Raw genomic sequence first — 19,299 nt, 5'->3', positions numbered from 1 at the left:
ATCTATCAGACAGTTGTTTGGAAAACGTCACAGTCGGATCACTCGATAATGGTTTATAGATTGAAGTATCTGACAGTTGCCTATCAATCTCCCATAGGTAATCAGTGGTATCCTGGATAACAATTGCCCTGCCCTTGTCAGCGTGGCGAAGTACCACATCATTGTATCCAGATAACTCACAAAGAGCCTTCCATTCTCCCCTAGATAGATTATTCCATTCCTGTAATGTGCAAGTTCCTTCACACCTTGATCAAGCAATCTTGAAAAAGTTTTTATTGCAGCATTATTTGATAATGGATCGAAATTGGACTTAGATTGGAATTTTTTAAAAGATTTAGGGATATCACTCTTTATTTCCTTAGGCACTTGTGGTGGTGCCTTAACACCATTAAAACACTCATGTAATTTCAACTGTCTGTTGAGCCTATATCTCTCTATTTCCCATTGCATGGGATCAAAAGAAGTAGTTGGAACATATGATAAACCACGGTTTAACACTTTGATCTCAGTTTCAGACAGTGTCCACAAAGAGATATTAATTATCGACGATTGCGATATAACGGGGGTCTCCCCAGATTTCTTCGCTCGCGACCGCATCCACTGTCTGCCCCTCCAGGTGAATTTCTGCCACCTCTTAGGGGCACTGGATGCTGGATACCCCTCCCTAAATGGCCCACCGAATTGGATATAGCATTTGAACCAACATCTGAATCGCTGGTATTTTGCTGGGATGAATCTGAATTCACCTGAATATAATGAATCCACGTCTCCCCTGTTGGCGTTGTGTACTCTGCCCATTGTAAATCCAATTGTAAACATGGTTTTGTTCATAATCCAAGGCGACTTTCACCATTTTTGTCTTCTTAAATTGGATAAGTTCATGCTTATAGGCTGTTATTTGAGTATTCAACTTCTCGAGCCATGGTACACTAGTGTCAAGTTCAAATGCTGTTTTATGTTCTGCTTGAAAGATGGATAGCTTCTCTCTCACAACTGTGAGCTCACGGGTAGCCTCCTCGATAACGAGCAGAATCAAATCGTAACAGCACTTGTTGGTGTTGTGTCTACCAATGGTAGGGCAATTCCTGACACAGAATTCTCTGGGAATATGTTTTTGTTTAAAATAATCACTCAGTGTTAGGCCGTGGTAATGAAAGTCCAGCTCCTTTTGTTTAAGTTTTAACCAATCGCGGTATAGATGTTGAAGCGACCTCATGGCTTCATCCTCACAGAACTGTTCTTTAAATAGAATTGCCTCTGCTTCCGAGTCAGAAAAAATTAAAGTATTTCCTTGTGTCAATAGTGCCATATTGATGGCTTGATACGTGCCATCTCCCTCCTCATCATCCCCCTCTGCCATACTGACATATCAAATAATCACCTACTCCAGTAGGGATTAAAAATTGAGGAGCTAGGCGATTAATGTAGAGTAAATCCAATGGGTGCCCAAATCCAGTATTGGCAGCTCCCGTAACGCTGCAAATACTAATGTAATACTCAGTGGATGGCACTCCCAATATATAGATCATGAAGCAGGTGCCTTCCAGTATGGTCCAGCCACAGTCTGACCAAACATAATATACCAATCTGGCGGCACTCTGACAAAAATTCAAAGGACACAGGAATAAGTATCCGACATTTCGGAGCTCTCTTTAATGCCCCGTCCTCAAGGTACAAAAGATAATGAACATATAACACATGTACATATACTCACATAGCCCCCACGTGTGTCCAGCATTGTCCGGCACCCGGCGCCGGGGCCCGCTCCAATGACGTCACCCTCCACCTACACAGAGACGGCGCATAGTGATGACGCTCCCCCCAGGGGCAGAGATTGGACACTACAGGACCACGCCCCGGTAGCCATGGCGACGCACAACACAGCCACTACAGAAAAAAAAAGATAAACAAGAAAAACAATATTATAAACATTATAATCACCAAATTACTTAATACCATAATTATTCTAATCCACCAAACTCATGAAATCACCATAGGTGAATAGAAGGAATGGCACATATATATAACGCAGAAATCCTGACCTCGTATCACATAAGGCTTTGACTGCATATATAAACCACAATTGCCACATTTCACCTCTTCTATAAATCTCCAATAAATGTAACCAGATTCCTTAACAGCAATTTAAATATGAAGATGCATCATATACTCCCAGTGTGTAAAAATGATGAGACACAGTGCCAAGCAAATGGTAAAACTCTATTCAGTCCAATGAAGTGTATGTCTCCCTCTGTTAGCAGTTACTATTTAAATATTTAAATTGCTGTTAAGGAATCTGGTTACATTTATTGGTTGAGAAACATCCATCTAATTGTTCCAGTAAAATCTTTATAAGAACTACTTGGCTTTTAAAAGCCTTTCTAGGAATTTCTCCCTATCAAGGGACAGAAAATAAGCTTATACTACTGAGTGTTCTAACCAGTTCCATATCATCAAGTGTTTGTTCAGACCAGTTCCATTTTTGTGTTTACCCCTGATGAAGTCCCGTAGGTGAACGAAACGCGTAGGGTCATCACTTTGAAAAACCAGCACCTACCACATAAGAAGTCCATCTAAGAGCTCACACCTGTAAAGGTGTAGGTGGCAGATAACAACATCTATCCTTCTGTACTCGGGCAGGTTTACTAAAAGTTGTTTTATGCGATTTATGTGTTTATTTGTATTGTAAATTGTTTATATTTTGACCTCTATTGATATACCAAGAATAAAATATTCAGGTATAAGAATTATGGGCTACCATAGGGCTTTTATTTTATGAGCAATATCCAAAACATAAACTTATGGTGATTTGAAGACTAACTAGAGGGTTGTGTTTGACCAACAGCTAAAATTAAAATAAATCCCCCTAAGTGGTGGAAATTTCTTCTGTTCAATTAATACTCAAAGTTGTAGCGCACCAAAGGTACCCCTTCTCTTCCATTTCTATTTTTAGGTCCTCTACTAGCAGAGGTCCACCTCATTGGTGCAGCTGAACCAGTGTACGCGCGATATAAGGGTTCATTTTGTATCTAATATATATATATATATATATATAAACCCTTTAAGCGCAGTGCATAATTTCTTAATTTTGAGCCACTTAAAATATAAAAGCGAGTGCCCTCTTTTTAGGACCTAACCATCACAGGCTCACAGCAATATAATCTCAAAAATATAAGTGGGGCCTACATACAGTAGCATAATAGTTTTTATACAAAAAATAATATTGCATAATAGACAAATGGGGAGATTAATTTAAAAAGAGAAAATTCAACTTACAGTTTGTGATAAGGTTAATTTAGACTCTTTAGCACTTGATTGAGATGCCTTTGTAATATACCAGGAGCAAACTACAACTTGTATTCTTAAACTGATCTAGAACAATAAACATAGTGACTCATAGTTCCTTAAATATTGGTTCTTTTTAGACATGAGTCTGCATGGTGTCCAGATTAAAGATTGACAGTGTATAGATACACACTCATTGGGTTGATTAGGAGAAAAGGTCAACTGACAAATGGTCGATCATGCAAAAGGTTGACAGGGACAAATAGTCAACACTCAGATGGTCAACACAAGAATCATCATTATAGTTTTTTTTTTCAAACACTTTTAAGGTTAGCGTGATCAATGGAGTTTTTTAAGTGTTTGTTATTGAAATAAGGTTATATTAGTGATAGAATCATAAGTCAATGGCTGAAGTATTTAATATTGACCCTAGAATATGCTCAAAAGTAGTGTAGAAGGGTTTCTAAGTAGCCCGAAACCTTCACTGATCAGTATCTACAGCTCTGACCAGAGGATGGCTCTTATGAGCTGGCCATGTGTAGAATAGAGTGCTGCTGCCAGGGTCACTACTGAGTGCAGTACTGCCATGTACCACTAGGTGCTCTCATCTCCATTTGTGCTGTCCCATATGCTATAAGTCGGCCCTGTAGTGCTGACCACAAACTGATAGCTGAGCTGACTAAGGGTTGGCATGCAGCTTAGAGGTAGGAGCACGCAGCATGTGGGAGAGAACTGACTTGGGGATTCCAGAGATCCCATTCAGGAGGATCAATAACTGTAGTCCTACAGAGGAAGTGAGTACGTTTTGGTTTTGTATTGATCTGTCACAAATTGTTGTCTTAGCCGCCAATACAGGGATAAACATTCATTCTTTGTTGTGTTTAAAACCTGCAACAGACTATCCCAGTGATTACTGCTCAACTGACTGCTCACCTGGTCAGCCTGACCAATTACCTGTTACCACTCCCTATATATTTCCAGGCCTAGCAAATACTCATTGCCTGAACAACTGTGTTTCTTCCAGAGGATCGTTCCAGGCTCAGTGTCTCCTGTGTTTCCAGAGATTTCTCCTGTAGATACTCTCCTTGTTGAAACTTAACTATTACCTACTTGTACCATTGCTGTTTACCGCTCAGCGCTGTGGCTTCCATGCCAAATACAGACAGCCACCAGGACTGTTTATCATTGCCGCTGTATACCATCTCAGCACTGCTGCTTCCATGCCACACACAGACTTCTTGCTGTTGTCTGCATGCCATCTACCGCTGTGTATCATCTTTCAGTGTTGTGGCTTCCACGCTGCTGTTACCACACATCTTATCACTTGAATGGATTCTACTCTGCATTGTGCGGGCATCATCTGGACTGTGTTGCAAGTATCACTACACTCTGCGGCTATAGTGGGTTACTGCACAGTCATAGATTGACTATTTTGGTTATCCTTTACTGTGTGCTCTTCTCTTGTGCTGACAGTCAGCATTGGGGTTCCAGGTCTGGGTCAGTCTTCTACCATCGAGGTGTTCAGTACTGTGTGTGCCTTAAGTGTCTCTGTATCCTGAGTTCCCCTTCAGGATTATGGTCCAGGTCTTGCATCAGAGTTGTTCCAGGGATATAGCTTCATCAGCTCATCCCTGGTTACATAAGACTCCAATTCTTGGCCTGGTCCCCAGGTCCAGACTGTCAGTATTATAACTTTTTAAGTTCAGGTTATTTTTATCACTGGAGTAGTTCTCTGACCTGATTGGTCCTTGTACCATTAAGCAAGAGGCTGCCTAGTGGCATGGGTTCCTGTTCCAATTCTAGTATCCATGCATTGCTCTGGTCTGTGATTCCTAGTGTCTCTAGCCTGCCAGTACCTGTATTTCCTATGAGTCATGGTATCATGAAGCCTCTCCATTTCTTGCACTCCTCAGTTAATACCCTGGGCCCTGTGTCAGATCAACAGAATACTAGAACCATAACATGATCTATATACAGTCTCTCTCTCTCTTTCTCCACTGGGTTTTTTTCTTTCTTTCTTTCTTTCTTTCTTTCTTTCTTTCTTTCTTTCTTTCTTTCTTTCTTTCTATCTATCTATCTATCTATCTATCTATCTACAGTATCTACAGATAAAATGTCTCACTCTCTAGGGATTTCTACATATATCTACAGTGTCTTTCTCTGGGGGGTTTCTATATCTATCTATCTATCTATCTATCTAAAATGTCTCACTCTCTGGGGTTTTCTACATATATCCTCTTTTTACAGTCTCTCACTCTATGGGGGGTTTCTACATCTATCTGTCTACAGTCTCTCACTCTCTGGGGGGTTTGTACATCTATCTACAGTGTCTCTGGGGGATTCGTACATCAGTCTACAGTGTCTATCAGGGGTGTTCTATATCTATCTATCTATCTATCTATCTATCTATCTATCTATCTATCTATCTACAGTGTCTCTCTTTGGGGGTTTACTACATCAATCTATCTAAAATGTCTCACTCTCTGGAGGGTTTCTACATCTCTGCCATTTGGACCTCAAGCTCCTTGCAAGGGTAGCTAGGCCCTATGGACCTTTTTGGTTGTTGCCCTAATGTTGCTGAGGAAAATCAATTCAAAACCATTGCCTCAGGAAAGCATGAACCACTCATTGGAAATGAAGTATATCCAAAAGGACTGACTTATTTAAACCAGCGGTGGCCAGATAAAGAATTGAATATCTATTGGGAATATCTGTTCGGATATTAAACACACCGGAAGAAGTTGATATTTGGGTGATAATGCAAAAGTGGGCTAACTTACTGTTAAACAGTTCATACTCCCAAACGAAAGGGACACCAAGTTATTAACATCTAGCCCATATAGGCCACTCCGCATGTGCTATGTAATTAAACTTTTTATAATAAACAATCATGAATCAAGTATACAGAAACTGATGTTGAATGTTTGAGTGAACTCTGGTGTGAGGGTCTCATTGTAGATACAATGAGAATAACCTTATCCTCCAACTTCAACAACTAAAAGAACACTGAAAGACTTAATAGGACTAATAAGGTGTTATTGAATGATTATAAACAATTTTTCACAGGTAGTAGTCGAGGTGGATGTGGCCAAACTTTCAAAAATTACACAGTATCCAGCCACTAGTTAAAGGATCAAAATAGAGCCATTCTCTTGATATTATACTTCACATGAAGGTGTGTGCCCAGCTTAAGAGTTAACTAAGACTGTTGCAATCTTATGCAACACAATTAATGCAATCAGTAAGTATATTGTTCTGATGGTTATCTGTATGTGAATTAAATGTCAAAGAAGGGGGTAATATTACCAATCAAAATACAGTATTGTGTATATATATATATATATATATATATATATATATATATATATATATATATACACTATACATAATGAATCCTTAGACAGTAATAAAGCCCATGAAAATACATAACAACACAGATAATTTTGCACAATGACTTATCCAGCAAGTGTTTGTCCCAGCATCAATTAGGGGATACTGGGAATGAAAAGAACATTTATACACTCCTACATGCATGAGAAATGAGGAGTAAGCAGGTCTATGTAACATTAATCTCTCAACACATTCCTCCTTCACTTCTCCCCACACAACTTCTCTCCCAGCAGCTCTTTGTCACAGTATGGATCTGTTCTCACCTGAGTTTGGTGGAATAGTGGTCAGCAGATCGCAGTCCTTGAAGCTCCTGCCAGTGTCCCACAGATTTGGACTCCATAGAGAACAAAGGTGGGAGAAACCAAGCAGTGTGAAAGCCCTAGAACTGGAAACTAATGGAGCAGTCCCCAAGGGGGACCATAATATCGGGATTTAGCAATTTAAAAATATGCAAGAAGGTAGTCTCACACTCCTACAAACATGCAAAAAATTACTGACATAGGGTAAAAAAAAAAAATGATTGACTATAATTCAAACTCTTCAGGGACCTCTCAGTTCCTCTCATCCACAATGATGCCAAATTATCCCAACTTCAAATGCACAATCAAAGTAAGCCATAGGGCAGTAAATGGCTGGTTGTCTGGCTGTGCTGCTTGCACACAAGAAGTCTCCTTCCTCATCTTCTGGTCCCCACTACCCAATAGCCCTTCCCAAAAAAAGTAAACATTGGCGCTTTTGGTGCTAACTTGTCCTGGAAGGAATTTTCCTCTCATTAATTTACCATCTGGCCACCACTGCAGAGATGTAGATTTTGTGGGAAAACAATGATGACCTGGTCATGTATTTCTTAGGATCCTAAAACTTGCTTGTTGGTAACAGGGATGATTCTGTCACTGCATATGTTTCTGATCCCATTCTGTACCTGGATGTCATCCTTGATGCTAAACTCCTCCATCTGGGCTGGCCAGGCAGCCAGTAATGTATTGCCAAAGCACACAGGATAATTTATATCATTTATTTATCTATAATATTCTAGACAATTATAGCTGGAATCTGATTTGTTGCTATGTACACCACCTTCACATTTCCTTTCCAGAAGTATTAGTAAATATACAGTATCCCTAAAGTAATTCACCTACAAAGGTTTTGTTATAATTTAAAAGGTATTTATTTATAAGAGCCAAATACTTAGATCTTATTTAATGTTTTGATTTAATTTGTTGCCTAAATAAAACTAGTCATGACTAATTGCATGAGACTATTGGACATATAATTTACTGGTGCTGAATAACAAAGTACCACCGACTACATGGATGACATACATAAAATGTTTTTTATTGGAATATGTGAGTGCATTATAGCCTAACAATGGGTGTAACTAAGCATTCAAGAGCAAATCATATAACCATAATTTTAAACACAAAATAAAGGCAAGTACACATGAGGTTGGGAAAACACAAATACACATGAGGTTGGAAAATGCAGATGTAGAAGTAGAGAGGGATTTGTCTGTAAAATAATATCACATAACACACGTGTTACATATAACCTACAGTAAGCCCACACATAAAAGTTTGAATTATCTTACTGCTTCGCAAAACCAAATTTTTAACACTAAAGTTTTAAGAATTGAGAACAATGAGGGGAATATTATTAATTCATATTGTGGCGTAATAATCCTCCCATCAGTAAAATAAGAATAGATTGGAAAGCAAGGAAATATTTCCTGACTCTGAGTGGTTTAGCTGCAGGCTGATAAATAGCATGGTTTGGAATCAATTTTAGCATTGATCTAAAAGATAATCCTCACAACCACCACGTCCCAGGGTTTTTACTGTCAGAAGGTAAAATGAATGGCAGATCCTTAATAAAAATAAATAAATAAATGGAGAAAGTAAAAAGAAACTATAGAAGAGCTCATGCCAAAGGGAATGGGAACATAGTTATTTTTCTATTATAGTAGGGCTAATGCACTGCAGACAGTTTCAGGGGAAAAAAAATCAGCTGTATAGTGAAGCATATTTATTTACTTAATTGCTGGGAACTATGCTTTGAAATTGGAGAATTAATCATTTTTATTGTTGTAGGTGGAAAATTAAACATGTACAGTCTACCATAATTTAACTTGCTGTGCAAAGCATCCTAAGAACATTTCCGATCGATATTCTGTACTTCATGCTAGCATAGTCATGTAGGGAAAGCAACCAAAAAGACAGCTGTTGATATAATGCTTGTTGTTCAATGTGGAAAGCTTTTATCCTTTGAAATGGCATGCAATAAATTATGTTTACTTAAGGTAGTTGAAAATAATCTTTCTGCTAAATATATATAATTTAATTAGGACAATAAAATAATGTTCTGTACAATATAAAGTGACATATACTAGAAAAAACAAAAAAATCTTAAACATTTTTTTCAGTATAGCATCTGATCTGTAAGTTTCTGAACACAGGTACTGTATGGAGTGGAAGTATGTAATTATGCATAAACAATGGCATAGATGAATAAGTAAAAAAGTTAATAAATGCAACCAGACTTGAGAACATGGTGGAACATTTCATATATAGTGTCCATGACTTGTTGCACATCTCACCATCACTGGGAAGTACAGTGTTAGGGCAAGGAAACAATCTTTACTTAGAGAATGTAGGGACTTATTCAGTTTGTATAGCATATCACACATGCAATATCAGACATGCAATCATACATGTATAGCATATCACATACACTCTGATGATTAGCAGACACATTACCATATGTGTACAGTTCTTCGTATTTGCAGAAGTAAGCCTGTTTTCCATTGCTACAGGTTTTTACAGTAATTTACACAATGTTTCCAGCAGCAACTGTGTATGTGCCCCTGGGGATTCTGCAACTTCATGCAAATGCCACTACAAAGCTTTTCCCTAGTTTACATACTGTACATGCGTCTTGTTGTGCAAGGACAGAGACACACATTGACAGTATCCGTAGCCACTGAAACGTCAATTGCTGCATCTTTAGATGCACTATGGGTTGCACCATCAAAACTTGCAGATACAGTTTCTCCTTCTAAGTATTGCCTGCTTTATGGAGTAAATGACTAATAGCTTTCTGATTAGAAGGTTTTAAAAGGAGTGGACTGGGCAGCCCTTGTCACGACCAGGGTCTCTCGGCATGGTAGTCGATGGGTAATACCTGTGAGGACGCTGTGGCGAGGGGCGACTGGCAGTGGCGGTGGTGCCTGGTGAAGAGCTTTGGCTGTGCGTGGTTCTGTGGGGGCATACTGTCACTTTGGTCTGGTTAGGCTTCGGGGTGCTTCCATTCCGTTCTGGCATGGGCGCCGCCATCTTGTCTCCGGTCAGGTGACCTAGTTGCCCTATCCTGTTGTGTCACATGCTCCTCTCTGACCAGTCATGGCTGAGCACTGGGGATTTAAGGGAGTTCAGAGCTCCCTTGCATTGCCAGTGCAACGTGTATCTCAGCCTAGTTGAGAGGGAGTTCTCTGTGCTTTCCTGTTCCTGTGAATTCGCTGTCTGCCAGTCTGCCCGTCAGCTCCGAGCTTCCGCTGGACTACCCCACTTCCTCCATCACCCTTGCCCAAAACTGAGTGCCTGAGCCTGCTGACATCCTGCTCATTTGCCTTAGTTCACTACCTGCATACCTGGCCTTCTATTTCCTGCATCACTACCTGTATACCTGCTTGATCATTTTCAGTCTCACTACCTGCACACCTGGACAGTTCTAATTGTTTCTGCCTGGACATTAACCCATTGCTCCCACCACAGAACTTTTGTGCACATTTATATATTCCTGGACTTTTATTTACTGCCATAGTTTATGTCTACTCAAGCACATATTAAAAAACCTAGTTTTTTATTCAAACCCACTTCTGTGATTGCTCCTGCTACCACCCTGGCTCCACAAACAACCCAGAACATAACAGCCCTGACTCCTAATGACCAATGGGCCTAATCAATATTAATCTTCTAACTTAATTACTGGAGGCAGTTCTAATGTTGTGGCAGCATGGCATTTCCCAGCGTTTTTAGAATTTTGAAGCTGGTTGCATTATCTTAAACAACAGCAGCCATTTTCAATTCAGATGTTTGTTTCACTGAGTGCACGGTGTTGTGCAAAATACAGCACTCTAAGACTGACCAGCTCTAAGAGGGATTTTGGGTTTCCATAGCCACTTCCAGAGATTCTCAGATCTGCCAGGTATCTCTGGCAAAAAATTATTTTGCTTCTAAACTGGGCATTAGTGGTGCTTGGTTGATCCATGAGGATGGCATGGCATTAACTGTATATTAGTTCCGATGGATCTTCAGGTGCTGTGTGGCTGACACAGGGCCTGATTCAGAGCCGGACGCTCTGACCAGAGCGCTCGCTCTGAATCAGGGCCCTCCTCCATTAAAATGGAGCGTCCTCCTGAATGCTCATATAGCTGTGGGTGACCACCCACAGCATATACAAGCATCCAAAAAGATGGTCGCGATGGTCTTGACCATCGCGACCATCGGACTTGCGACGGAGACCCTGCGGTAGGGTCTCCCTGCCACAAGCCCAGGAGTGATTTTGGCTCTATCAGAGCCAAAATAACTCCCACTGACTTCACTAGTGATGTCAGTGGGGCCGGCTTCAGATGGTAGGCATTCCCATGGGAACACCTCCGTCTGGCAGGCATGCCCCCGGCACATCCACCAAAGGGGGCGTGCTGTCAGTCACCATCGACAGCACGCCCCCTTTGGTGCAAGACCCAGAGCGACAGCTTGGCTGTCGCCGTCCTGGTCTCGCGCATGCGCATGATGGAGCTCCCTCCATCGTGCGCATGCGCAGTGGGGAACATCGACCCACTTGCGAGCATACTGACGCTTGCGAGTGGGTCTGAATGACCCCCTCAGTCTCATACCATGTGATTTTGGAAACCATTCATTCAGGATTGGTGCTGCCACATCATTGGCATTCACTGTTTTTTTCTGTCCAAATCATGGTAAATGCTTGGAGCTCTGATACTTGCCACTTTCCACAGTGAATGTCTTGAGGGATTATCATTTTTTGCCTTACTAGATAAATATAATTCGACTTAAAAATAAAACAAATCCTTCACCAGGTTTTTGGGTTTACCTCTTGCTGAGTATTCTTTTATATTCCTTGTTTTACCTTTTTTGAGTACATGGACTTTTTATATAGTTATCTGTCATGTATAGTGCCAAGGCTGTATTGGTATGGTGGTTTACATTTTGCAGCATTGGATGAGGCTTGGCAAAAGGTCACCTTAGCTATTTAGAAAGTATTGCTGGCCAAAGATGGTGCATGCTTGACATGATGCAGCGTTTCCTGGGCGGAGCAGGAGTGTGTATGGTTACTGATCATGGAAAAGGATGCACATTGACCCCATTTTCTAGGAAGGATGAGGCCAGAGTCTGCATCGGCAGATGTAGAATACTGGCCTCTTATGTGACAAGCACTCAGCCAGGCTGTGGGTAGCTTCAGTACCCACAGCCTGACCAAAGGAGCAGCCATCGTGACCATCAATCGTGATGGTCACGATAGCAATTCAAGCTTGCATCGATGGTTGCAGTGCTGGGATCGCAAATGCAGCAAGAAGGAGTCTGACACCTCCTTCTGCATTTGCATTTGAGATGGATGGGTTGTGTGCGGTTCTGCAAATCTGTCCATTTCTGAATCAGGCCCATGGTACAGGTATGACAATTTGTAGCAGCTTGTTGCAGTATACTTTTTGGAGGATGGCCATTGTTTAGTTGTGGAGGATAATTTTAGGTGTTTGGTTCAGGTAGCTTAGGTCAGTGCCTGGTGGCAGTTCAGCAGTTCTGTAACCCAATAAGCACAATACGAACTGAGGTGCAGCAAAAAACTGAAATCCCCAGTTCACACCTTGAGCTTTATATACCATATAATTGTAAATAGTAGAATCAAAATATAATATTTAGTAGAGTTCTTTTGCCCAATATACAGTGCTGCAAAAACTTAATTGTCAGTTGCTAGTCCCAGAAGGGGAATTTTCATACACTGTGACCAGTGCTGATATACATTTGGAGTGAACTTTTCTTCAATTGCCTACATACAATTCCACCTTGAACTTATATTGCACAAGAGAGGTGCCGCTCACTCAGAGCGCAGCCAGCTGGCAATCAAGACATGGAGGAGTGCGGTGGATTATACAGTAACAGAGACAAGAGGCCGCTGTCAGACCGCGGGGCCAGGAAGATACGTGTCCCACTCATAGCCGCCACTCCTGCCCTGCAACTATGAAGTGACTCCTGCTATACATGCCATCTATGTGTGAAGTGTCTATTTCAAATACTCCCCCCCATTACGCCAAGTGGGTTGCATACAAAGAAGCTCTGGTGCACTACAAGTCTCAGCCCAGCACTGAGAGACACACACAACCCAAGTGCAGGAGGAAATTTCTTGTTCAGCAAGACATTGTGTGAAGTGCCATCTGGGCGGACATATAGTGCTCAATCAACACTTCTGTATTAATTATCTATAAAGAGCTTTATTGAACTATAAATTTAATCAAGGTATTGACATTGTAACATCTATGGCAGTGTTGGCTAACCTTGACACTCCAGCTGTTGTGGAACTATATATCCCAGCATGCCCTGCCACAGTTTTAGCATGCCCTAATAGCAAAACTGTAGCAGTGCATGCTAGGTTATGTAGTTCCATAACAGCTGGAGTGTCAAGGTTAGCCAACATTGATCTATGGGATACTACAACTATCTTGATTTATCAAGCGGTTAGCAATTGAATTGAACTGTATCAGAATTAATACATTTATTAGAATTTCAAGAGCAGTCACAGACATTGATGCAATTTATTATCTGATATTATATTCTTTACAAAGAGATTTCTATGACCATTTTATGGATATTTATGTGTGTCATCTATTGTATGTATATTAAATGTGTTTTTATGAGTCAGAGAAGTTTCTGATGTGGATCATTCTGGTCAATTGCACTTCACATTACAGCATCACAACTTATATTTAGTTTTTCTTAGTTCTGTAACCTGAACCTTGCTGTAGCAGGAAAGAATGTCAGATCATCAGCCCAGGTGCAGTTGGTTTGTTTGGGTGCAGTCATCTTCACAGAATTTGATTTGAAGTCTGAACCACCCTAAATGGGGACAGCTCCACCACAATACTGGGTAGTTTGTTATGTGGGAAGTGAGAGTTGTATACTATTAGTTGTATTAAAGACAGCTATGTGGCAGTCAGTCCCCTCCTGCAATGCATATATTGTTGTTTGAGTTTTTACATTGATGAGTTATACTGATGCAGTCAGACACACAGGCAGTTTGTCACAGAAGGCATAACTAATCCTGTTTTTACATTATTTAAATATCTGACCAACTGAGGACCTTTAAGTTATATAACTAAGTGCTGTGGAATGTGTTTTATTGTGGTTTATGATAGTGGAGTATAGATAATGTGTGTGCTTGGGTATCATCATCTAGCATATTGCATTTTACATAATTGTAAGCAAATTTTCCATAGTGTTCTCTGATGTTGCATAGAGCAGCCAATTTCATCCTTCATTTTTGAAATTGTTGCAGTAAGTCTTCAAGGTAACTTCAAAATAACTTTCAAAAAGTAATAAACAAAAATTGAAAAAAATCTTTCTATTCTGCTAAATACTGTAAACCTGCTCTTGTTTATTTTACAAGGAGCAACAACTACTGTTTTCCTTCTGTATTTTCTTCTGGCTTCATTTTGTATAAAATTATTTCTAAAGGTAGTACTTACTTGTACATAATATACTTCTGCCCTCTGAAGGTCATAAGCACAGTCAAGAATTTACAGTACAAAATAAATGTTCCATCTCCGTGTGATAGTGGAGTACTTTTGTGAATAGTGTATATCCAATGACAGTAATGCCTTAACAGCGAAGTATAGCATAAATCATTGCAAGCTTTGCCAGCTAGATATCTTTTTGTACAAAATTTTATACTGCAGGTCCAGTTATGATGCTGTACAGTATATCTCTTTTTTTGGCAACACACTATAACATTTGACCTGGTATTCAATATGTTGTGAGGGCAAATTAGTAGAGATGTTTGCTGAGCCCTGTGTTTTGGTTTTGGCTTAGGATCTGGATTCATCTTCAGGTTTTGGTTTTGCAAAACTACCTTCAAGTGTTTTGGTTTTGGTTTTAGATCTGGATTTTTTTTTTTTAAATGATAAAAAGTTTTTAAAAACAGCTGAAATCATGTCGTTTTTGCAATCCAAAACTAGAAATTTGGATTTAAAATCCATATTAGGAGCTGCTGGGAGATCAGAAGCGCAACTTGGATTTATCTGGATCTCCACATGGATTAAAACCATGACTCTAATCTGTCTGGATTCACAAAATGTGGTGATTTCAGATTTCAGGAGAACTGGAGTACACATCTCTACAAATTAGGAAGTGAATCAGTATTACTTAGAAAAAATTGGTCACCTAAGCACACTTGAAGAATATTTTTTTTTACATTGGGGTTCTATATTAAAATGGAATGCTGGAAAGCCTATCTACCAGACTTCAAGTAAGTACGTTTGGGGACCAGAATTGCCTTAGGATATGCCACCAAATTGCAATTTAATATTTTTACTACATTTTTTATATCAGTATCAGATTTATATTAGACTTTTAGCAACATAGTAGTTCATTTCTAAAGCATCTCTTCTATTCTTTAAGAGAGAAACTTCCTTCCACTAAATAAATTGATGAATGATTTTGATCTTCCTTGGGCTGCAATTACAGCAAATATGTTGGAAGGAAAAAATTGCTTCTCCCATAACTGTCACCTTTAATTTGAATAGACATAAATTGTACCACAGCGTGTCATATTTAATTTTTTAGCTAGATTATTTTGACCCTTGCATTTAAATGCTTCAGTATTTATGGCACACAGTGGGGCTTTTAAATAACAGGACCTATTGATAAGAAAATGAATCATTCTGTTTGCTGCATCTTTTTTTAAACTGAAATATCTAAGCAAGACCATAGCCCAATGTTGTGTAATATATGAAGATATAGGTGGTGTACAGGATTTTATCTTATGGCAACTTGCAAATATTACAACTTAATTGAAGATTACACTACATATATAGTTTAACTGAGAATGAGTTTTTTATATTTATGACATTTCTATGAGAATACCGTATTAATTATTATTTTTGGTATTTGATTTAAACTCAAATGCCAAAAATAATGAAACCTTTTGACCAAAGTACATTTTTCAAAATGCAGGTGCAAAAATACCTACTTTTTAATCACTTATACTTTGTTCATATTCTAAATGTTTTAACTCTTCTACAGCTCATTTAACTCTGTTATACTTTTTCATAAATAGTTTTGAAATAAAAAATATTATAGGTAAACTGATTATCTGACTTTAGCAATTAATACTATCATTCTTCTATTTTATTACAAGATTGATATAAAGGTTATATCAGTAAAATCACACATAAAATCATAGTTCTAATAGGCAATCATTAATTAAATCAATATTGTTTGACAAAACTTTGAGTCTTACTATATATTCCCTGAAAATGCTCAAATAGTCTTGGTGCATGATCACATTCAACATACTGAAACTCAGTTTGAAATTAAATATTTTACAGTACCGAAAGAGTGTTAGTTAGTAATCCCTTCAGGCTGTAGCAGAGTTTAATTATATCAATTATACTGCAGAGGGTAGACAACTCAGTATGGCAACTGTTGCTGAAATTGTGTGGCATTTAAAAAAACTGTGACTGTTCCTGCTGGAAGTTTATAAAATTATATTTTTCTATTCCCAACAGTTAAAAAAATAGTAAAAAGGTTGAACTTGATATCTTATGATTTCTGATGATGACTGACAAATTTATCAAGCAGATAATTATGGATTTAATTGTTGAGCTCCTGGCAGACTGGCTTGATGGACAAAATATATCTTTTTTCAGTTTTTATGCTACAGCTAGGTTTATTACTCACACATATGTATGTATTCTAATGAAATAGACCCGTGATGGCGAACCTATGACACGCGTGTCACTCGTGACACGCCGAGGCACTTTGACTGACACGCCTGTTGGTGTGGGGAAAACCTGCACATTTAGAGGCTGCCTGTGCTCTGCTACAATCCCTGCTCCCTGCTTGCTGCATGGAGGCATGGTGTCACCGCTGCCGCGAGATCTTTGCAGCAGAGAACCAGTTTTAACCGCAATAATCTGAGGTTTGTCAGTTTCATTACCTCAGGAACGCTACAGGAGGAAAGGAGATCCATTAGGTTCACAGCCCTGTAAGGTGGCCTTCCGATCCCCACATCCTGCACCTGCAGCCCTGAGACCAGGGAGACGAGTTTCACAGCCCTGTGTGATCACCCCAGCCCAGTTCGTCATAAACATCGCAGGAGGACTGCACCACAACAACCAGACACAGTGCTCACGATAAGCAGCATCGGGTGGCTGTCCTGTAAGTGCAATTAATACTAAAATCTGCATTTCTGTCTTTGTGACTCTCCCTTCTTCTCTCCCACTGTAAAACGCTTGGATGTCTAGTCTGCAGCATTCAGCCCCTCTCCAGCTCCTCTCAGCTTTAATTGCCTCCATAGCACCTCTTGCAGTTCCTGCTTCTCACTATCCTCACAGAGCACCATGCAAACCCTCCAAAAAAAATCTCCAAAACACAAAAAAAAAAAAACCCCTTATTTTGGACATCATCTTGACTTTAATTTCTTTCTCCTGGCAGGGTTCTTCTTCTGAGGCCATGTTTCCTTGTCCTACCATTCTGGAGCCTTCAACTCTCTACTGTTCCACAGCACAGACTTGCTGAGCTCTGCCAAGAGTGCTGCAGGTACGTACGCACGCGCCTGCCTACTGCTAGTTACAGAAGGGAGTACGTAGTGTAGTGCTTTAAATTATTTTGTCTGTCAGGAGTCTGTCCAACATCACCGTTACAGAGGTAATAAAGCAGTTAATTTTATAGGTTTTTAATTACCTCTGTAACAGTGTTGTTGGACTGACTCCTGGTACAAAATAATATGTTAATTTCTTCATTCACCTTGTATATAAAATGCCATGATTTTTATTAATCTATTGTTGCTGCCCTGAGATGGATAATCCAAAATGTAAAAAAGCAAGATTGAATGATAAAGGGAGTGGTAGTAGCAGAGATACATGGACAGAGATGTATGGCATTATAGACAGAAAAAACAGATCATTGTGCATACTATGTAATGAGACAGTAGTAAGCAGAACATGGAACATAAATAGACATTTTGAAACTAATCATCCCCAGCTCTTGGAAAAAAGTCTGGATGAAAGGAAGGAATACATTTCTAGGCAGTTACACCTCTATAAGAGCCAATCAAATTCCCTCCTTAAATTTGTAAGAGGCTCTACAAATTTAACATCAGCAAGTTTATGCGTTGCTCACTCCACAGCTCAGCATGGAAAAGCCCTCAATGAAGGAGAATTTATTAAAGAAACTCTTCTAAGATGTGCACCAGTTTTATTTAATGATATGCAAAATAAAGATGCTATAATTAAGCGAATTTCTGAGTTACCAATCAGTAGAAATGTCATCAAAGACAGAATAATGAGATTGAACACAAACATACAGCATCAGTTAAAAGGAGACTTAGATAATTGTAAATATTTTTCGATTTCTCTTGATGATACTACTGATGTCACATCAAATGCTCGGTTGGCCATTATTGCTAGATATTCAGATGGCTTCACAATGAGAGAAGAGTTGATTAAGTTAGAATCAGTGCCAACAAGTACATCAGGGAAGGAAATATGTAAGGTTGTTATACAAACATTCTGTGACCTAAGCATTGATATGTGTAAAGTTGTGTCAGTGACGACAGATGGGGCACCCAATATGGTGGGAAAAAGTGTAGGATTTGTGAAGTTGTTTATGGAAGCTATTGGACATCCACTTGTTCCTTTTCATTGTATTATACATCAGGAGGTGTTGTGTGCCAAAGCAGGATTCACAGAATTAAATGATTTAATGTCAGTTGTAACAAAAATAGTGAATTTCATAGCTGCTCGACCCCTTCACAAGCGAGAATGTTCTGCACTGTTACAGGAAGTTGATTCAACCTACAGTGGACTGCTAATGTTCAATAATGTGAGGTGGCTAAGCCGAGGAAAAGTACTTGAGTGATTTGTGGAGTGCTTTTCAGAAATTAAGCTTTTTCTTGAGAATAAGGATCTTGCAAACTTTCCTCAGCTCAATGATCATAAGTGGGTTTACTCATTGATGTTTTTCACAGATATCTCTGTTCATATGAATGAGCTCAACTTAAAATTACAAGGTTTTGGCAAAAGTATTGATGTTATGTTTGGATACATAAAAGCCTTTCAAAGTAAACTTAAAATCTTTAAGCGAGATATAGAAAGTAAAATGTATAAGTATTTTCCACAAGTAAAAAAGTATTTTGAGAATGCCAGCACAACTGTACAAAATTAAATAGAGCCCATGCACATGAAGTACCATGATATTGTGAACTCATTATTTGACCAGTTCAGTGAAAGATTTAATCAATTTAGAAGCCTTGAACAGACCATTAAAATAATTAAGTATCCAGATGTAGTAGTCTACAGTACTTTAGAATTAAATAGTTTCAAATGGATGAAAATTG

The 19,299-nt window shown here is 39.2% G+C and overlaps 1 protein-coding gene across 1 annotated transcript; it reads left to right on the top strand.

Moving 5' to 3' along the window:
• The first annotated feature begins 17,759 nt into the window (after positions 1-17,759).
• Positions 17,760-18,821, top strand: LOC148543171 (SCAN domain-containing protein 3-like). Its single transcript, XM_088457701.1, has one exon. The coding sequence runs from the start codon at positions 17,760-17,762 to the stop codon at positions 18,819-18,821; it is 1,062 nt and encodes a 353-aa protein (XP_088313827.1).
• Positions 18,822-19,299: the final 478 nt, after the last annotated feature.

This window comes from Taudactylus pleione, unplaced genomic scaffold (assembly GCF_031769625.1).
Source record: "Taudactylus pleione unplaced genomic scaffold, aTauple2 ptg000006l, whole genome shotgun sequence".
In the NCBI taxonomy this organism is placed as follows: Eukaryota; Metazoa; Chordata; class Amphibia; order Anura; family Myobatrachidae; genus Taudactylus; species Taudactylus pleione.
This window is presented reverse-complemented; position numbering and strand designations above follow the sequence as displayed.

Bases quoted from the DNA above. Each gene is read 5' to 3' on its own strand.
- LOC148543171 (XM_088457701.1), top strand. From the start codon at position 17,760: ATGGATAATCCAAAATGTAAAAAAGCAAGATTGAATGATAAAGGGAGT.